The sequence below is a fragment of the Balaenoptera musculus genome, chromosome 20 (assembly GCF_009873245.2).
Source record: "Balaenoptera musculus isolate JJ_BM4_2016_0621 chromosome 20, mBalMus1.pri.v3, whole genome shotgun sequence".
NCBI lineage: Eukaryota > Metazoa > Chordata > Mammalia > Artiodactyla > Balaenopteridae > Balaenoptera > Balaenoptera musculus.
The window spans coordinates 47149735-47172686 of NC_045804.1; the positions used below are offsets into that span (position 1 = coordinate 47149735).

At 38.0% G+C, this 22952-nt stretch overlaps 1 protein-coding gene across 2 annotated transcripts in view; it reads right to left on the reverse strand.

Moving 5' to 3' along the window:
• Positions 1-22952, reverse strand: part of METTL16 (methyltransferase like 16) — a 60991-nt gene that overhangs the window by 14838 nt on the left and 23201 nt on the right. The window contains exons 4-8 of one of the 2 annotated variants that reach the window (XM_036836549.1): positions 22226-22366; positions 20460-20575; positions 17341-17483; positions 1675-1744; positions 535-624 (exon numbers count right to left, since the gene is read on the reverse strand). In XM_036836549.1, the coding sequence (XP_036692444.1) occupies positions 535-624; positions 1675-1744; positions 17341-17483; positions 20460-20575; positions 22226-22366 (560 nt within the window). The remainder of the gene's footprint in view (positions 1-534; positions 625-1674; positions 1745-17340; positions 17484-20459; positions 20576-22225; positions 22367-22952) is intronic. The other variant, XM_036836550.1, reaches the window with a different exon arrangement.

Here is a 22952-nt window from a genome sequence, read left to right on the forward strand (position 1 = left end):
AGAGAAAGGTTCCACAGTCACCACGGTCAGCCTTCCAGGACCATGTCTGGTTTACAACCACTTTCCATTCTTTTTTTTTTTTTTTCTCCAGCTTCATTGAGGTACAAATGGCATATATCATTGTGTAAGTTTAAGGTGTACAATTGTGATGATTTGTTGCACAAATATCATGAAATGACTACCAAATAAGGTTAGTTAACACCTCAATCACCTCACATAATTACTTTTTTTTTTGTGGTGAGAACACAAGATCTATTCTGTTAGCAACTTTAAGGTATATAATACAGTATTGTTAACTATAGTCACCACGCCATACATTAGATCCCAAGAACTTATTCATCTTACAACTGGAAGTATAACCTTTGACCAACATCTCCTCATTTCCCCATTGCAACCCCTCCCCTTTCCATTCTGACATAAGCATTTGGGGCAAACTTCAGGAAAACAGGACAGTACAGATTTAGTTCATTTATGACCTACTAAAACCCACCATGTGCTGGAATTCAGAGAAGCTACAGGAAGGTCTCTACTTACTGGTACTGTTACATCATCATAAAAACTCCAAGCCAAAGCCCACCTCATTGTCCGACCTTGGCAGAATTCAGTGTAGGTGACTTTAGGAACCTGAAACCAGCAAACACAGCATCTCATCATTCTAGTAATTCTACTATGTTTCTGGCTCCTGCCTCATGTTAAATTATATGTTGGTCGTTCTTTTTATCAGTTAACAAACACTACCGTCCAAAAACAGTTACGCACAGCTGCCTAATAATCAATGAATAAATTACCTCTCAACAAAGTTGTGGGCTTTCTTCCTGCCATAAAACACAAGAGAGAATTTATAGTTCTGGCCTGAAGGTCCAATATATGAAACACTCAAAACACAGCCCTTCAGAGAACCACTGGTAAAATGATTCAAATGTTCTTTTGTTTAGGAAAGAGAGCCTCTAAGGCCTAGCTAGACACAGCTATCTAGTCTCCTTTTGTCTACCAGATTTTAGGAAAGAAAACAGAACTACTTTCTAGCTGTTACAATTTTAACAAAGAAAAGGTGTTGTGGGGAAAATAGGATGAGTAGAATGTCAGAGAGAAAACTGAAATCAGAAACTTGGTTCTACCGCTGAACCCACATCTGACCCCCTTCTCTGTAAAAGTCACCCTGCTCCTGCCTATTCATGCCCAAACACCATAAACTGGGAGGGGAGTTGGGGAAGTATGTATTTGTCACCTGCTTTTCAAAACAAAAGCAAGGGGCTGAACTTGTGTGGGTCACACCATAGTGGAGTGAAGATCACACACCGGACTGAAGATCATTCTGGTTTCAGCTGTTCGTTGATAACTAGACGTGTGACCTGGAACAAGCCCCTTAGCTTCAGTTTCTGCAGTTATAATGGAGTCAGATGTGGGGTCAGTGGTAGGCAGACACCAGGTTTTTTGATGTCTGGTTTCTCTCTGACATTCTACTCATCCTGTTTTCCCCATCTTTTCTTATTGGTCAAAGAAGGCCTTATTTTAATAATTTATAAAAAGTTCCCTTTAGCCCCAAAATTACAACATTAAAAAATAAACAAACAAAAAACACATTTAGAGCTTTTAGGTATAAAGGACAGTTCTATCTATACTCCAAGTACCATCAAAAGTGGATACACCAGAATAGTAATGACAAAGCCTTACCCCTTGTATTCGAAGTTCTTCCTTCAGAGGAGCCAGGCTGCATTTCTTTCCCAGCATACAGCTATACCACCTGGAGGGGGGAATCAGGCAAGTCAAACACTGTTTATGTGGTTATACGTTTTTACAGTTAAGCATTACTCAAGTGAAAAAGATAAGAGTAGCAAACAAATATTGAGTTAAGTTACAAGTGACAATAACAAGAATTGTATCAATAGCCCAAAGCAACTTAAACAAAAAGCCACTTAGCCTCTCCAATGATTTTAGTGCTGTATGTATGTGGAAAGAGAGTAAGAGAGAGAGGTCTCACCTGCAGTGTGCTCAGAATGAAGGTCATTTAGCTTTGGGACAGAAATTAGTTAATAAACAACAGTAAAAACATGCATATACACCCCCCCACACACCATATTAAAAGAAATTCTAAAATCTAGCATGAACCTGTATTTTGAGATGCACTCACTTGCAAATAACTTAAGAATATATATTGCATTAAAGTTTCAACAGAACATGAAATCAATTTCTTCTATAGCAAATACAAATCCAGAAGAGGGAGTATGAAGATGGAGTGAACTGGTTAAAAGGTAAAAGGACAGACTTTATTTCTTCTGATTATTCTAAAAAGTTTGCAAAGTATAAAATTTATACAGGACTTCTGCTTCAGCATATGAAGGATTAACTAGTAAGGAAATTGCCCTTCCACCATAAACTAGGAAACTGGACAAAATATATGAAACAATTTTTCAGACACTGGACAACTGCAGTGAAGACCTATGATCTCAGAGAGACAAACAAGGTGAGCCCTGTAACTGCCAGAGCTTACTGCCTGAAGGAAATTCCCAAGCGCAAAGCAGGGAAAGGAAACTAAAACAGAACCCAATAATCTTGCTGAATTGATGAGACAGAGACTGGAGTTCAGAGAGGCTGAGGCAGTAAGAATGTGAAGAGCAAAATATAAGAGGAAGGAGCTGCATACGGAGAGAATTCTGGGCACCTGCAGAGGAGGTCGCTGGAATATTCTGCAGAATGATCTACATGTGTGGGGTGGAGGCTAGGGAAAGAACTCTCAGAAAGCAGTAAGCTGAACAATTCCTGGATTCCAGACAGCTGGGACTAGTTTGTGGATCTACTAGTCAGAGCAGAAAGACCCTGTTAATAAAAGGGGCATCTAGTGGAGTCCTGGAAAGGATACTGCTTTGTAATGGGCTACAGCCTGTTCTATATCTACCCTAATAAAGCTTAAAAGCAAGATTTGAAAGGATCCAACTCATCACAAGTAACTCAAGTAACCATCAAAACAAAGTTCAACACGCTTTAAAGGAATACAATGAAATGCAGCACCCCCAAACATAAGATATGCAATGTCCAGCATCCAGTCAAAAACTACCAGACATTGAAAGAAGCAGGAGGGCTTCCCTGGTGGCACAGTGGTTAAGAATCCGCCTGCCAACGCAGGGGACACGGATTCGAGCCCTGGTCTGGGAAGATCCCACGTGCCGCAGAGCAACTAAGCCCGTGTGCCACAACTACTGAAGCCCGTGCGCCTAGAGCCCATGCTCCGCAACAAGAGAAGTCACCGTGATGAGAAGCCCACACACTGCAATGAAGAGAAGCTCCTGCTCGCCGCAACTAGAGAAAGCCCACACATAGCAACAATGACCCAATGCAGCCAAAAATAATAAATAAAATAAATAAAAATAAAAAAAGCAGGAAAATGACTCACAACCAGGATTTAAAAATCAATCACTAGAAACAGACCAAGACATAAGAGAGATGATGGAATTAGGAGATGAGGACATCAAAACAGCTATTAGAAATATGCTCCATAACAAACATGGACATGATTAAGAGCAAGAGGGAAGATATAAAAACTAACCAAATGGAACTTCTAGACATGAAAATTATAATATCTAAAATAAAAAATTCACAGATGGGATTAACAGCATATTAGACTCTGCAAAAGAAAAGATGTGTGAACTTGAAGACACAGCAAAACAACTACCTGAAATAAAGCACACAGGGGGGGAAAAAAAAAAGAAAAAGACCAAAAAAATAAAACGCAGCACCAGTGACCAATGGGACAATATCAAGCAGTACACATAACTGGGGTTTCAGAAAAGGGGCAAAAGGGGGACAAAAATATTTGAAAAAAAGGTCAAAATTTTTCCAAAACTGATAAGAACTATAAACACATATACAAGTTCAATGAACTCCACACAGAAGAAACATAAAGAAAACCATACTATATATTTAAAACAGATAGCCAACAAGGACCTACTGTATAGCACAAGGGAACTCTGCTCAATACTCTGCAATAACCTAAATGGGAAAAGAATTTGAAAAAGAATAGATATATCTATATGTATAACTGAATCACGTTGCTGTACACCTTTAACACAACATTGTTAATCAACTCTACTCCAATATAAAATAAAAATTAAAACAAAAAACATACTAAGGCACCTTATAATCAAATTATGGAAAATTAGAGATAAAAAGAAAATCTTAAAAGCAGGGAGTGGGTAGAGTCACTTTTTGTTCAAAAGAATAAAGATAAATATTTAATATCAGACTTCTCATCAGAAATAATGCAAGCCAGGGCTTCTCTGGTGGCACAGTGGTTAAGAGTCCACCTGCCAATGCAGGGGGCCCGGATTCAATCCCTGTTCAGGGAACTAGATCCCATATGCATGCTGCAACTAAGGAGCCCAAGTGCCGCAACTAAGGAGCTGGTGAGCCGCAACTAAGGAGCCCGCCTGCCTCAACTAAGACCCAGCTCAACCAAATAAATAAATAAATATATATATATTTTTAAAATGTTGATTTAAAAAAAAAAGGAAAACAACCAGAATACAATATCCAGGAACTGTGGGACAACTACAAAAGGTATAAAATATGTGTAATGGAAATCTAGAAGGAAAAGAAAGAGAAAAGAACAGAAGAATCTGAAACAATGACTGAGAATTCCCCCAAATTAATGTCAGACACAAACCACAGATCCAGGAAGCTAAGAGAACACTGAGCAGAAAAAATGCCCAGAAAACTACACCTAGGCGTGTGATTTTTAAAACACAGAAAATCAAAAAGATAAAGAAAAAATCCTCAAAGAAGCTAGAAAAAGATACACCTTACCTATTGATAAGAATTATATCCAACTTGGGCTTCCCTGGTGGTGCAGTGGTTGAGAGTCTGCCTGCCAATGCAGGGGACACGGGTTCGAGCCCTGGTCTGGGAGGATCCCACATGCCGCGGAGCGACTAGGCCCGTGAGCCACAGTTACTGAGCCTGCGCGTCTGGAGCCTGTGCTCCGCAACAAGAGAGGCCGCGACAGTAAGAGGCCCGCACACCGCGATGAAGAGTGGCCCCCACTTGCCGCAACTGGAGAAAGCCCTCGCACGGAAGCGAAGACCCAACACAGCCAAAATAAATAAATAAATTTATTTTAAAAAAAAAGAAGTACATCCAACTTGTCTTAAGAAATCAAGCAAGCAAGAAGAGAGTGGAGTGAAATACTTATTTCAGACACAGCTGACTTCAAACCAAGGCAAGTTATCGGGAATAATTACACAATGCTAAAGATGACAATCTTCCAAGAAGACTTAACAATCCTTAATGTTTGTACCTAACAACAGAGCATCAAACTACATGAGGCAAAAACTGATAGAGCTGCAAGGAGAAATGGATGAATCCTCTACTAGAGATGGAAACTTCAACAACCCTCTATCAGAATGGACAGATCCAGCTGGCAGAAAATCAGTAAAGACATAGTTGAACTCACAATACCATCAATCAACTGGCTCTAATGACATCTATAAACTATTCATCCAACAACAGCAGAATACACATTCCTCTCAAGCTCACATGGAATATTCACCAAGACAGACCGTGTTCTGGGCCGTAAAATACATGTTAACAAATTTTAAAGAATAAAAATCATACAACACCTGCTCTTACACCACAGGGAATTAAACTTGAAATCAGTAACAGAAAGAGAACTGGAAAATCCCCAAATACTTGGAGATTAAACAATACATTTCTAAATAACACATGGGTCAAAGAAGAAATCTCAAGAGAAATTAAGCAATATTTTTTTCAAAAATAAATTTATTTATTTATTTTTGGCTGCACTGGGTCTTCGTTGCTGCGTGTGGGCTTTTCGCTAGTTGCGGCGAGTGGGGGCTACTCTTTGTTGCGGTGCACGGGCTTCTCACTGCGGTGGCTTCTCTTGTTGCGGAGCATGGGCTGTAGGCGCGCGGGCTTCAGTAGCTGTGGCACACGAGCTTAGTAGTTGTGGCTCGTGGGCTCTAGAGCACAAGCTCAGTAGTTGTGGCGCATGGGTTTACTTGCTCCATGGCATGTGGGATCTTCCCAGGCCAGGGCTCGAACCCATGTCCCCTGCATTGGCAGGCGGATTCTTAACCACTGTGCCACCAGGGAAGTCCTAAGCAATATTTTTAACTAAATGAAAATGAAAATACAACTTGTTAAAATGTGTGTAGTGAAAGCAGTGCTTGAGGGAAATTTATAGCATTGAATAAATACATTAGAAAAGAAAGATCTAGGGCTTCCCTGGTGGCACAGTGGTTGAGAATCCGCCTGCCAATGCAGGGGACACGGGTTCGAGCCCTGGTCTGGGAAGATCCCACATGCCGCAGAGCAACTGGGCCCGTGAGCCACAATTACTGAGCCTGCACGTCTGGAGCCTGTGCTCCGCAACAAGAGAGGCCGCGATAGTGAGAGGCCCACGCACCGCGATGAAGAGTGGCCCCCACTTGCCACAATTAGAGAAAGCCCTCGCACATAAACGAAGACCCAACACAGCCATAAATAAATAAATAAATAAACAAACAAAAAAAAACACAACACTGAGCTTTCCTACAATCTACACTTCCCTGTACGTGGCATTCCACAACATTTAAAAAAAAAAGAAAAGAAAAGAAAGATCTAAGATCTATCATCTAAGCTTCCACCTCAGGAAGCTAAAAGAGCAAATTAAATACAAAACAAACAGAAGAAAAGAAATAATAAAAATTGAAATCAGGAAATCAACAGAGAAAAATCAATGAAGTCAAAAGTTGGTTCTTTAAAAAGATCAATAAATTCAATAAGCCTCTAGCCAGGCTAAGAAAAAAAAAGAAAGGACACAGATTCCTAAAAGCCAAAATGAAATGGAGCAAAGACAGTCTTTTCAACAAATGGTGCTGGCCTAGACATCCACATTATAAAAAAAAACAAAACAAAACTATAAAACTCCTAGAAGATAATATAGGAGAAGATCTAGATGACCTTGGATTTGGTAATGACCTTGTAGATGCCAACACCAAAGGCAGGATCCATGAAAGAAAGAATTGATAATCTGGACTTCATTAAGCTCTGTGAAAGATACTGTCAAGAGAATGAAAAGACAAGTCACTGATCGGGAGAAAATACTTACAGAACACATATCTGACAAAGGACTGTTATCTGAAATATACAAAGAACTCTTATAACTCAACAATATGAAAACAAACCTGCTTTTAAAATGGGTATCTAATAAGATACCCATCAAGGAAGATATACAGATGGTAAACAGGCATATAAAAAGATGCTCCAAATCACATGTCATCAAGGAAATGGAAATTAAAATGAGATACCACTACACACCTATGGCCAAAATCCAGAACACTAACAATACCAAATGCTGGTAAAGATATTGAGCAACAGAAGCTCTCATTCACTGTTAGTGGAAAGGCAAAAAAGGTCTAGCTGCTTTGGAAGACAGTTTGGCAGTCTTCCAAACATACTCTTACCATGTGATCCAGCAATCGTGCTCATTGGTATTTACCCAAAGGAGCTGAAAACTTATGCCCACACAAAAATACGCACACAGATGTCTATAGCAGCTTTATTCATAACTGTCAAAACTTGGAAACAACCAAGATGCCCTTCAGTAGGTGAATGGATAAATAAACTGTGGTACATTTGGACAATGTAATATTATTCAGCGTTAAAAAGATATGAGCTATTAAGCCATGAAAAGACATGGAGGAAACTTAAATATATATGACTAAGTGAAAGAAGCCAATCTGAAAAGGCTACATAGTGTATGAGTCTAACTATACGGCACTCTGGAAAAGGCAAAATTATAGAGATGATAAAAAGATCAGTGGGTGGGGGGGAAGGGGGTGAATACATAGAGCATAGAGGATTTTTAAGGCAGTGGAAATATTATGTATGATATTATAATGGTGGATACTTGTAAATACATATGTGTCCAAACTCACAGAACATACAACAGCAAGGATGAACCCTAATGTAAATGATGGACTCTGGGTGATAATGAAGTGTCCATGTAGGCTCATCAATTTTAACAAACATCCCACTCTGGTGAGGAATACTGAGAATGCGGGAGGTTATGCATGTGTAGGGCAGGAGTATATGGGAAATCTCTGTAATTTCCCCTCAATTTTGCTGTACCTTAAACTAGTCTAAGAATTAAAGTCTATGTACACTTGAAACTAACACAACATTGTAAATCAACTAGAATCCAAGAAAATTAAAAAAAAAAAAAGTCTATTACAAAAGAAAAAGAGATACGGGAATGACCAACAAGCACATGTAAAGATGCCCCCATCACTGGTCATCGGTGAAATGCAACTTAAAACCAGAATGAGATATCACTATATAACCATTAGAATGGATAAACTTTAAAAGAATGACAATATCAAATGGTGTCAGCTGGAACTCTCAAACATTGCTGGTGAGAATGTAAAATAGTACATACAGCCACTTGAAAACAGCCTGGCAACTTGACTCAGGAATCCTACTCCTAGGTATTTACTCAAGACAGAGGAAAACTTAAGTCCACACGAAGACTTGTATGCAAATGTTCACAGCGGTGTTATCCATACTAGCCAAAACCTGGAAATGACCCAAATGTCCATCAACTGGTGAGTGGATTAACAAATTGGGTATATGCACATAACAGCATACTACTTAGCAATAAAAAGGGAGACTATTCATACAATGCACGGACATGCTACGTGAAAGCCTGTTTTGTGTTCTTTTATGAGATAGCAAGTCAGGTGCAGCCACGAGGAGACAGAGGACAGGCTCAGGAAAAAACAAAGTTTATTATACTTACAACTCCTAGAGACAGGCAGGACTCACCATGCAGGGTCACATGGGGAAGACACTAGGGTGGTCAGGAGGCAGATGACAGGAGTGAGGGGAGTGCTTAGGCCACGGCCTTTACTGGGGTCTCCTCAGGACGGGCAAGGCAGGGCAAGGGCAGCACTTTAGGATCAGCTAGTGTGAATAACCTCCGTGGGCTCTGGGCTATGGAGTGGTCCCCAGTTGCCTGGCACCCAGCCCTGGGATGACTCAGGCAGAGGAAGATGGCCTCCTCGGCTGCAAGGGCAGAGAGAGGAGGGAGGGCTCTGGTCTTGCAGATCCAAGGCCTGCTCAGGCTGGTCCTTTGCCATATCTAAGAATCGAAGAGCCCAGGGAGGGGCAGTCTCCCCCAGCCAGAGAGGTCAAAACATCATAATACACAGAAAAGTTAAAATATTTACAATACAAAGCCAGACACAAAAAACTACATTCTGTATGATTCCATTTATTTAAAAGTCTAAACAGGCAAAACTACTGTGACACAACAACTAAAGCCCGCGTGCCTAGAGCCCGTGCTCCGCAACGAAGAGTAGCCCCTGCTCGCCACAACTAGAGAAAAGCCCGTACGCAGCAACACAGCAACACAGCCAAAAAATAAATAAAACAAAACAAAAAACAAACAAACAAACAACTACTGTGACAGAAAAATCAGTGATCACTAGAGGCTGGGTAGGGTGGGAAGAGACTGCAAAGGGCCACTAGGGAACTTTTTTACAGTGATAGAAATGTTCTACATCTTGACTGTGGTGGTGGTAATGTACACATTTGTCAAAATGCATCAAATCATACACTTAAATTGGAGAATGTAACTGTAAGTAAGTTATACCTCAATAGAACTGATTTAAGTATATAAATTTCTAAATAATAATGTACCTTATATCTTCAAATATAAAGAATAGTTAACAATACAGTAATGTTTTGCATATTTCTTGCTTTATAACATAGCTTAGTTATACTAGCAATACATAATCTGTATCCTGCTTTTTTCACCAAGCATCATAATTACTCCTGTCATTTGAAATTCATCTAATTGCACATTAGTTTTAAAGAGAAATTTCAGATTAAGGGGATATACATTCAATATGTATCTGTCTGTATGCAAAATAGCTACTATGAAGGTGAATTTTAAAGTAACAAAAACTCTAAGTGAATTTAAGAGCCTCTAAAATCACATGCCAAGTTAAAACTACAAAAAATTTCCATTTTTATAAGTTGGAAACTGTTGAAGACTGGCAATTTTATACGGTTCAACCTAACACATTAAATAATACAGATGAAAATCTAATTAATTATAAAAGTATGACAAATACTATTATACTGCTTTAGAAGTAGTGTGCATTAACCAATATTTTATTTGTTTTTATTGTTTGTGGGTTCAACAACGGATGACAATCCTTATTTTTGTTTAAACAATCCTTTTTCTGATTTGAAAACACAAATAAATAATTGTCCTACCTAAATTACTTTAAACAAACCTGGGTAAATTTACTCAGAGCATAATCTATTTCATTTGGCGGCTTTACAAGGTTTGGAAGAAAAAGAATATGCTCCCTTTAAGAAGGCAGTGGAGAAATCATTAACCAGGAATTAAAAGCCTTTGGTAAGTTAGGAACAAGATGAAGGAAAAGAAATTAAGAGCAATTAGTACTCACAAAGTAACAGTATAAAATAGGTTAATTAACACCTTTCTTTTAAAATTAGCATTCCTGAATAGATTTTTAAAAAAATTTTTTTTCATTGAAGTATAGTTGATTTACAATGTGTTAATTTCTGCTGTACAGCAAAGTGACTCAGTTATACACATATAGACATTCTTTTTTATACTCTTTTCCATTATGGTTTATCCCAGGATACTGAATATAGTTCCCTGTGCTATACAGTAGGACCTTGTTCATCCATTCTGTATGTAATAGTTTGCACCTACTAACTTCAAACTCCCACTTCATCCCTCCACCATCTCCTCTCCCCCTTGGCAACCACAAGTCTGTTCTCTATGTCAGTGAGTCTGTTTCTGTTTCATAGATAGGTTCATTTGTGCCATATTTTAGATTCCACATATAAGTGATATAATATGGTATTTGTCTCTCTCTTTCTGACTTCTTCACTTAGTACGATCATCTGTAGTTGCATCCATGTCCTGAACAGATTAGATCAGAGTCACCAGAAGCCAAGAAAAGGCCCAGAACAGAGACAAAAGAAAGATGCTACAAATTTCCTCAGGAAATGAAGGGAAGCAAATATTTAAATAACTCAGGCTTGTAATATGTCGTTGGTACTTAACATGGGCTTGGCAGAGTTCATTTCTTTTAACCCTTACTGTAAGCTAATTAGTATATTGTGAATCTTTTCTTTCTTCGTTCTTTTTTTTTTTTGGCCACACGGCTTGCAGGATCGTAGTTCCCCGACCAGGGATTGAACCCACGCCCTTGACAGTGAAAGCGCAGAGTCCTAACCACTGGACCACCAGGGAATTCCCTATCTTAAGATTGAATCTCATCAATATATCAACTGTTTTCTGCAAGTTATATTTCTTATAGAACAAGCAGAAGTAATTGGGTGTATTAAAAATTGTTTTAGCTTCACTTTTTAAAAAAATGCCTACTGAGGGACTTCCCTCGTGGTCCAGTGGTAAAGAATCCGCCTTCCAATGCAGGGGACACAGGTTCAATCCCTGGTTAGGGAACTAAGATCCCACATGCCATGGGGCAACTAAGCCCGTGCGCCACAACTACTGAACTCGCGCGCCTCAACTAGAGCCCACGTGCCGCAAACTACAGAGCCCACTTGCCCTGGAGCCCACGCGCCACAACTAGAGAAAAGCCCATGCACCGCAACGAAAGATACCGCAGGCCTCAACGAAGATCCTGTGTGCCGCAGGCAACTAAGACCTGACGCAGCCAGAAAAAAAAAAAGCCTACCCATTAGATCCTAGCTACTCTCAACAGGCATCTTGTGACAACTAATCAAAACGCATGTAGGAAAAAAAAAGGAAAAGGAAGATCAGTTACCCAAGAGATTTTGAACCATTATACTATTTTAATGATCAAAGTAGCACTCCACTCATTACAGCATTTAGTAATTCCTCAGAGACAGCAGGTTTCAAGAAAAATTATTTTGAAATTATTTCAAACGTATAGAAATTGCAAGGTTAGTACAAATGATTCCAGTACACTCTTCACCCAGATTCACTGTACTTTGCCCCATTTGCTTGCTCTGTGTGTGTTTTTTTCTAAACCATTTGAGAGTTAGCTACAGACATCATCATGCCCCTAATGTTAAATATTTTGGCATGTACATTTTCAAAACAAGGACATTCTCTTTTATAACCACAGAACAATGATCAAATTGAGAAAATTTAACACTCATACGATACTATTATCTGGAATACAGTCCATACTCAAATTTCACCAATTATCCCGATAACGTCCGTCATGTCAATTTTCTCCCCTGATGCAAGATCCAATCTAGGATTACGCATTTCATTTACGTGTCAAGTCTCTTTAGTCTCTTTCAATCTGGAACAGTTCTGTGGTCTTTTTTTACTTTCAGGACCTTAATATTTTTGAAAAATTGTCTTACAAAATCCCTCAAGTTGGTTTCTCTGAAATTTCCTCATGGATTCAGGTAAAACATTTTGGGCATGAAGGGCACAGAGGTGCTATGTGTCCTTCTAGGTGACCCCCATCAGGAGGTGATCACCTGGTCAAGGTGGTATCCCCCAGTCTCTCCACTATAAAGTTACCATATATCCCTTTGTAACTGAAATACTTTGTAACTGGGGAAATACTTTGAAACTATGAAAATATCCTGTTCCTCTTCAAACTTTCCATTGTTGATTCCTCCATGAAATCAATTATTACTATAATGACTGCAAAACAGTGATTTTTCTAATTTTATTGTTCCTTCTACATTTATTAGTTGGCATTCTAGAGTAAACAAGGAGCTTTTCCTCTATCCCCCTATGTATTTTATTTGCTTACTTTATTCAGTGGGTTATAATCCATTATTGTCATTATTCATTCTCAGCTTATATTGTCCCATATTGTTCTTTTAACAATGTGGGAGCTGGCTCCTATGTTCTTTTAACATTTAATACCATAAAAGGTATTATCCCAACCTTACAGACAAGGAAAATGAAGTGGCTTACCCTTTTATAAAGGTAAGTCAAAGTTTGTTGTAGAACTGGACAGTCTTTCAGCTGGAAAATTAACTAAAAGCTCAGTTATAAAATTTACAATTGTTCTTTTTTTTTTTAATTTTATTTTTGGCTGTGTTGGGTCTTCGTTGCCGCGTGCGGGCTTTCTCTAGTTGCAGTGAGCGGGGGCTACTCTTCACTGCTGTGCACAGGCTTCTCATTGTGGTGGCTTCTCTTGTTGCAGAGCACAGGCTCTAGGCATGCGGGCTTCAGTAGTTGTGGCTCGCAGGCTCTAGAGCACAGGCTCAGTAGTTGTGGTGCACGGGCTTAGTTGCTCTGCGGCATGTGGGATCTTCCTGGACCAGGGCTCGAACCAGTGTCCCCTGCACTGGCAGGCAGATTCTTAACCACTGTGCCACCAAGGAAGCCCTACAATTGTTCCTTGCAACCATCACTTACAGCACCCCAAAACTATGCTAGCACCTAGTTTTAAGAAAAAAACAGAAAAGGAGGGGGACTTTGCATTAAAGTAAAATAGCAGAGTACTCTTAACATTTCCTTTCAACACAGCAGACCATAGCATTTAAATCTACTGGATTCCTAAAATGGTCAAGAGTTTAAAAGATCCTATTTGCTATTCATTATTATTTTTAATTACATCAAATACATAATCATTCAATTCTATGACTACCCTATGAGGTATGAGGTAGCTATTATTATCTCACTTTACCAATGAGAAAAAATTTAAAAGATAAGTCAAAGAGGGACTTCCCTGGCAGTCCATTGGTTAAGACTTCACCTTCCAATGCAGCAGGTGTGGGTTCGATCCCCTGGTCAGGGAGCTAAGATCACACATGCCTCCTGGCCAGAAAACCAAAACATAAAACAGAAGCAATATTGTAAGAAATTCAATAAAGACTTTAAAAATGGTCCACATCAAAAAAAAAAAAAAAAAAAGTCAAAGAATCACATTTCAAAAGGCCTAGATTGAAAAAAAAAAAAAAAAAAAAAAAAGGCCTAGATTGTTTAATTTATTATCCATCACCAGATATGTGGATTTTACCCAGACCCAAGAAGTCTCCACCATCTGGCAGGGGGTAAGGAATGGAAAGGAAAAAGCAAAAACAGGGAGTAAAACCAGTATTAAGTTGGAACTTGGTAAATCTGGTTCCTGGAAAAATCACAGAATCACTGCCATAAAGGGCATCAGCTATAGACCTAATAACCAATGACAAGAGTAAAATCCAGGCCATAAGGGGTTTGATAAAGTCTGCTAATGTATTTAGAAGGTTAGGTGAGTGAGTCTCTAAAAAAAGAAAATGCTATTAAGACAAGCACTTGAAAATCTTCATCAACAGTAGAAAGGCCGTCTAATAATGTCATATGTCAATTATACCTCAACAATAAAGAAAAGAAAAAAGAAAAGAAAAGGAGTAGAAAAGAAAAGGCTGTGTACTTAGAAGTCTAACTGCAGTCTGGGCTACAGAGGCTACATAGAGTGGTGGAAAGAGCACTGGACCAGAATTAGGAGATCTGGGTCCCAAATTTCTAATCTGTACAACTAAGAGGTTGGATAACTTTCTCTCTCAAGGGCCTCCCAGCTGCAAAATTCCTTAAGATACAAAACTGCACTTGCTGCTGAGCGTGACTTAGGCAAGGCATGAATCATAACGGGGAGGTGAGGCATCTGGAGTGCCATCACTGAGATCAGTCCAACAAATATAACTTATTTCACTCCATAATGTTACAAATTTGGCTTAATTTCTGCATTTCTTCAGGAACAAGAAGGGGCATAAGAAGCAGATGGTGGGGTTTAAATACTTGTTTTCAATCCCTTATTTTTCATAGCTTCAAAATATGCAGTTTCCACAGCATTTTAAAATTTGAGAGTCGCATAGTGGTATAAACATTATGTCAACTACAAAAATATGCAGGACATGAACTGGTAACATATACAAATGAAAGTCACCAAAGTATGACATGAAATTGTAAACAATATTTGTGAGCAAAACTCTTTCAAAAAACACTGCTCTATTTTCTCTTCAATGAAAATCACTTCATTCTTCCTTTCCTCCTTTTATCTTCCCTCTCAACCTGCCTGAGTCCTAACAGAGCAGACAAGACTGCTGAACCCTTTCTTTATATGAATCGTAACTGGGTAACTTTTCCTATACGCGACACCAACCTTGAAATGGTTGACTCTTCAGAGACATGATGGGCTCTAGCAATATACCCTTCCCAGCAAACGTTCACCTTTCATTCAATTTGTGGGCTGCCATAGAGCCAGGTACAGGCGGACTTGGAACGTACTGACCAATTTCCTCTCTTAGAATGGTGTTCATTTAAAACATATTTTTTGTAGTTCAAATGGAACTTTGGAAATAATAGAAACTTGCTGATTAATAGGCTCCTGAAAACAACCTTCCCCATTTTGTTGAATGACTCCAGTTCCCTCAAAAGCTGACAGATACTGAAATGGCCACATGGTCCCGGTTACCTACTGTCATGAGTCTCAGTGCTCTGTTGCTTTCAGTTTACTTTACTTACTCAGACTCTTCTCAATGCTCAGTATAACTTAAGGCTCTTTCTTCCTCACATCCTAATGTTTTGTTTTTTTTTTAAATTGGGGTATAGTTGCTTTACAATGTTGTGTTAGTTTCTGCTGTACAGTGAAGTGAATCAGCTATATGTATACATATGTCCCCTCTTTTCTGGATTTCCTTCCCATTTAGGTCACCTCAGAGCATTAAGTAAAGTGCCCTGTGCTATACAGCAGGTTCTCATTAGTTATCTATTTTATACATATTAGTGTATATGTGTCGATCCTAATCTCCCAATTCACCCCATCCCTCTCTTCCCCGCTTGGTGTCCATACATTTGTTCTCTATGTCTGTGTCTCTATTTCTGCCTTGCAAACAGGTTCATCTGTACCATTTTTCTTTGAAGAAATCAATTTAAGGCAAAAATTTATTAACCTTTGGCTTTAATATTGTGTAAATTTTCTGAGGCAGATCATCCAAGAATCCAGTTGCTTTCCATATTTAAATAAACTCACATTTAACAAATCAGGATATTTGTTGATTCTGGAACTGGCCTACTAAAATAAGCGGCTTTAAACACCTATAAATCCAAAAGGGGGAAAAAAAAAAAAAGGCTTCCCTACTTAGCAATTCCAGTTCTGGGTATTCACCCAAAAGAATTCGAAGCAGGGTCTTAAGAAATATTTGCACATCCATGTTCCTAGCCACATTATCCACGATAGCCAAAACGTGGAAGTAACCCAAGTGTCCATCAACAGATAAACGGATAAACAAAATGTAGCTATATACATACAATGGAATATTAATATTATTCAGCCCTAGAAAGGAAGGAAATTCTGAAACATGCTATAACGTGGATGAACACTGAGGACTTGACGCTAAGGGAAAGAAGCCAGTCATAAAGGGACAAATATGATTCCACTTACATAAGGTACCTCAAATAGTCAAATTCATAGAGATGGAAAGAAGAATGGTGGTTGCCAGGGGTTATGGGAAGAGAGGGAATGGGGACTAGTTGTTTAATGGGTACAGAGTTTTACTTTTACAAGAAGAAAGAGTTCTGGAGGTTAGCTGCACAACAATATGAATGTACTTAATGCTACTGAACTGTACACTTTAAAAATGGTTAAGATGGTAAATTTTATGTTACGCATATTTTACCACAATTTTTAAAAATTCTTCTCTATGTCACAAAGCTAAATCCTAGGGTTGAAAGCCCTTTTAGTCTGAACTACCACATTATCCATCATTTCACCAACACTTGGCAGGGTGAGAAGTCAAGCGAGACAAATAGCTCTTTCTGAGTACCTTATGCTGCTTAATGACAGGTGTGTTGTCCGAAATAATTAGCTTTTAAAAATGAATAGACTTAATTCTCCTCTGGAGCTGGTTAGTGACCTCAGTTTCCCTTCATTAAGTTCTTGACAGCTCAATGTGCTCACATCTGTCATCGTTTGGGAGACTGATTCCAAGAACATAAATTGCTTCAAGGACTAGGCAACAAATTTATTCTGGTTCATGGGGCAGATCTGAACCCATCTGTTTTCTAATCAAAAGCCATATTTGAATCAGTTTTGTTCCATCACAGGACCATACTAATGGGAGCAATACAATCATATGGTATTTTCCTTCTTTCTATCCATGCACTATAGATGATTACAGGAAACACAAATCAATTAAAGGCATGAGAGCATCCTCAGAAAGAGGGTCTTTGCAGACTGTAGGACCTTCTACCTTTTCGGGTTTTATCTGTTTATTCTTCAGACCACAGTGATTTTGTTTCCTCTCAGTGACACGGTTTCTTTCTGAATTACATAGTGGATAATATTCTTATTACCAACTTACCTTAATCTTTTCTGAAGCTGTAAACTGTCATGGATGATCCTTTTAACAAACTCTAATTCGCCCCCTTCTGCCATGATCTCTGTGATTCCTCCTGTATTTACTGAACTAGGTGGGGGTCTTCGAGGGTTTCGAGAGTTTACTCCCTGAACAACACAACAACAACAACAAACCCTGGTGAAAAACCTTTACACCTTAAGGCCAGCTCTTTGACTGTAACCTAGTTTTACACAAGAATGCTTAGACATAATTTCCGTTTCCAGGTATCAGGCTAGATTTGGGGTTTAAAAATCGTATAATCTTGGCATTTGAAACAATGGCATTCATGCAAATACTCCCTCCCAGGGTCTTTACCTTCCATCTTTGTGATTAAACATATTAACGTTTTACCTTTTTATCTAGCCAATTCTGTCACTTTTTTCTCTCTTGGTATCATACACTGAAAATATTCCACCCAAAGATTATATAAATATTTTTTTGTTTTCTTCTAGTATTTTATGGTGTCACTTTTAAAATTTAAATATTTAATCCACTCCTACCTCACACCATATAAAAAAATAACCCAAACAGATCAAAGATTTAAATGTAAAAAGCTAAAACAATAAAACTCTTAGAAGAAAACATAGGAGTAAATCTTCATGACCTTGCATTAGGCAATGGTTTCTTAGATATGACACCAAAAGCATAAGCAACAGAAGAGAAAATAGATAAAGTGGACTTCCTCAAAAGTAAAAACTTCCAGGCTGCAAGGGACACCATCAAGAAAATGAAAAGACAACCCACAGAATGGGAGAAAATGTTCGCAAATAATATATCTAATAAGGGACTTGCATATAGAATACATAAAGAATTCTTACAACAATAGTAAAAAGAAAAAAGACAACCCACAGAATGGGAGAAAATGTTCGCAAATAATATATCTAATAAGGGACTTGCATATAGAATACATAAAGAATTCTTACAACAATAGTAAAAAGAAAAATAACCCAATTTAAATGGGCAAAGGATCTGAATAGGCATTTCTCCAAAGAAGATACACAAATGGCCAATAAGCACACAAAAAGATGTTCCACATCATTAGCCATCAGGGACACGCACATTAAAACCATGATGAGATGCTACTTCATACTCTCTAGGATGGCTAGAATCAAGAAGACAGATAAAAACAAGTGTCGACAAAGATGTGGAGAAATTGGAACTCTCATACACTACTCATAGGGGAATAAAAAATGGTGCAGCCATTTTGGATAACATCCTGGCAGTTCCTCAAACAATTAAACATAGAGTTACCATATGACCCAGTGATTCCACTCCTAGGTATACACCTAAGAGAAATGAAAACATGTTCACGCAACACTTGTACATGAATGCTCACAGCAGCATTGTTCATAATAGCCAAAAAGTGAATAAAACCCAAATGTCCATCAACAGATGAATGGATCAGTAAAATGTGATATTTCCATACAATGGAATATTATTCGGCAATAAAAAGAAATGAAGTACTGATACATGCTACAATATGGATGAACCTTGAAAACATATTATGCTTAGTGAAAGAAGTCAGTCACAAAAGACCACACATTATATGATTCCATTTTTATGAAATGACCGCAAAAGGCAACTCCACAGAAACAGAAAGTAGACTGATAGTTGCCTAGGACTAAGGGGGCTGCAAGGAAACCGAGAGTAATTGCTAATGGGTGTGGGTTGTTTTTTTCTTTTTTCGTGGGGGGGGTGGGGTGGGGTGATGAAAATGCTCTAAAATTGATTGTGGTGATGGCTACACAACTCTGTGAATATACTAAAAATAATTAAATTCTACCCTTTAAGTGGGTGAATTGATGGCACGTAAATTGTACTTCAGTAAAGTTGCTATAAAAAGTTATTTAGTTCTGGTGCTAGTTATAGTCTATTTCTTCATCTGGATGCTGGTTCTATAAGAATATTCACTTTGGAAAATCCAGTTTACACGCATGGCATGTGTACTTTTATGTATATATGCTGTATCTCAACATTTTTTAAAAGAAATGTACTCCAGGATGTGGCTATTTTATCTATAGTTCTCAAATTTATCTGCACTGAAGGCTAAAATTTAGATTTCTTAAATCCTGCTTCACTTCATGTTCCAATCTAGAATGTTGGTATTGCTAATAAATTTCTGTCCACTTCCCCCTGCCGCAACCAAATTTAATCCATCTGGAATTTATTTTGTTATGAGGTATGTAAATGGTACTTTAGAGTATCTGAGTGATTCTAAAAACAATTTATTCTCCCAAAGTTTTAAGCATACACACCCCCTCGTTTCCTTCTGATTAATATTATTCACTTTCTATTAATTCTTCTCTAGATGAAGGAAAACTTAGGTTAAATCAATAATATTTTATTGATTTTTAATAGGTTAGTTTTTTAAGCCAATGCATCTCTTTCCATATTCATAAGCAAATATATTAATTCTTTTCTAGATGAAGGAAAACTTAGGTTAAATCAATAATATCATATTGATTTTTAATAGGTTAGTTTTTTTAGCCAATGCATCTCTTTCCATATTCATAAGCAAATATATTTTATTTCATGAAATGAATATATTCATTTCAAGTTGGAAAGACTAAATAAGACATTTGTTTGCTATCAAATGATAGGTGGCAGTAAAAACAGTGACCCTCTCCTTAAGCCAATAAGCCCAATGCAGTAGAGTAGACTGTAACCTAAGTTGGTCCAATCAGAAGAAAGCCAAATGTTAAATGGTTTGGGGAAGAAAAGAGCTCTCTTCTCACCCTCTCCCACTCCCCAAATATTACTCTGCCACAAGTAAACCAGTCTGAGAACAAAAACAACCAAGGGCCCAATAAGAGCCAAGGGGAACCTGAAAAAACAGAGTCTCAGCCTTGATACTATCATGAACTCCTCGATCAAACTGTTCCTGAAGTCCAGACTATTGCTGGATTTCTCAGATACGTAAACCAATAAACTTTCTTGTTAAGTCAATATGAATTGGGTTTTCAGGTGCTTGATACCAGAAGCATCCTAACTGATACAGCTTCCAAAATAAAAGTTGCTCTTATCTTGCAAACAAGGAAAACTTAACTAAATATTCAACTACTTTAAAGCAGAAGATACCTTACCTTGGCTTCCAACTGATTGGCAAAAAAGGGAGGGTTGCACATGCAAAAGTCATAGATTATCTCAGATTCTTCTTTAAGAGCATCCATCAGGAGGGTCTTCTGTGGTACTTTTACCACTAGGAGAAAAAACAGAGACTGTTAACTACTATTAATACTGTGGTAGTTTTCAAATATGTCCACAAATTCTTTGATACTAGTCCCTTCAAGAGGCAGAGTTTGATTTCCCCCTCCTTGAGTGTAGCTTCACTCAGTGACTCGCTTTTATTGAAGAGAATGTGATGAGCGTGATAGGTATCACTTCTGACGCTAGGTCATAAAAAGCAATATGGCTTCCTCCTTGCCCTGTCTCTTGAACTACTTGCTCTAGGAGAGGCCAGCTGACATGCTGTAATGATGCTCAAGTAGCCCTGAGGAGAGAGCCACATGGCAATGAACTAAAACTTCCTGCCAAAAGCAATGTAAATGAGCCATCCTGAAAGCACATCTCTACTCCCAGTCTTTCAGATGACAACCTCATGAAAGACTCTGAACCAGAACCAACCAGCTAGGCCACACCCAAACTCCTGACCCACAGGAACCACGAGATTATTAATAAATGTTTATTGTTTAATGCCGCCAGATTTTGGAGTAATTTGTAACACAGGAATGGATAACTAAAAAACTCATTAATAATATATTAATATCTCCCCTTACGATATGTTTAACACTAGTAAGAAAAGCCTATTTCTTCCAAAGACAGACATAAAGTCTCCTTAATGACAAAACAAAAAACAAAAAAAAAACCCAGCCCTTTATATATATACAATAAGCACAGACGTAAAAAGTAACTAAGCATTAAGGGGATTTGACTATTTGTAGCACAGTTCCACGTACTGAAATAAAAAAGACGATAGAGTTTAATCAATAGCAGGATTTTCTTCCTCTTAAAAATCTTGGTGACTAGGTTACTTTATACACAGTTGATTCTCATCTTTAGTGGTAGTTGTGTTCTATAAAGTCACCACGAACCCTGAATTAGTGAATACTGAACCACTGGCTCCTAAGAGAAATACATGATTAGCTAAGTTTGAGCCTCTGGTCCCAACATTTTCATCAACCAATCAATACATATCCTTACTGATTCATCAACATTGAACTCATGGCCAACAGTACTATAACATGTCTGAACGAAACTTATCTGGCACATGTATTTTCTCTGTAAGGCACATCACAGCCTTCTTGTACTTAGGAACGCTAGGCAGTACTTAAGCACTGTGTTTAGGGGGCCATTATAAACAGCAACATCACCAATAAAAGCACAAAACTGCAAAAAAAAAAAAAGTGGTACTAAACAGACCATGAAAAGGACACTTGTTTACAGTATGAGAGCTGAAACAAGACAGCAGGACATTGCCTTGTCCAACTTCAGCTGGGAACATGCATGCTGGGTGACTCAATTTTTTTGCCACTTTGCACGTGTCTGTGAATGACCACAAAAGTACCATGAGTATTGATCTGGAGGCTAAAAATAGCCCCTAGTAGGCAAACTTTAGCAAGTAGGCAAATTCACAAACACAGAATTCACAAATTATGAGGATCGACTATGTTTACTCTGTTTCTTTCTGAGTTAATTCTGGTAACAAAGCAGTAAACCAAATTACAATGTACCAGACTGTTTTAAATTACCAAAGTTTGTATATTAAAGCAGAAGACAATGAGATGTGTTAAATTAGAAAGACAGGTTAATAAACAAAGCTTGAAAGGAGTATTTATTCTACAGAGCTAACCTTTTATAAGATCAGATAAGTTATTCTGTTCCACATTCTTCTTTGCATAGTTGAAGCACATGTCATCTACTTCTGTTGCAAGGAAATACCAGCCATTTAAGGTTGTTCCAAGTAAAGGATAGATGCAGGATGCCCCAGTACCTAGTACAATAAGAATTCAAAACACATTGCACACACCTGAGAGGAAGGTGAGACCAAAAGCAAAAACACCATTCTTCACTTCTTAGAATTTCTTATAGCCTTAACAGCTTAAACCACAAGCTGGTACTGATTACACACATACTGTGGCTACTGGCTTCATGTATGTTAGTCTTACCTCATAATTAGATTCAAATTTCCTAGAGGGTAGAAACCTTGCTGTCTTCTTTGTATGCTGTATGTAAAATGAAGTATGCATAATTGGCTGGTGATCAAGAAATACATGACTGACTAACTGAAAATTGTCAAAGCAATTTAATTTACTTTATAAAAAGTCTTCATTTTAAATCTCTCACAAACTTGATTTCTTGAAAGAAATCAGTGTTATTTGTTAAAACACCACAGTAATATCTTAAAATAGATCAATGTATACATCCCATTCTACAAAAGCAGAAAAAAATACATAGGGTATAAAATTTTTATAATATTAAACCACTCAATTCCCCACATATCTATCTGCAAGTTGTTACTTGAAGGAAACCAGAAGTTAAACAAAACAAAACAAAAAAACCCTAAAAACTAGAGAGGA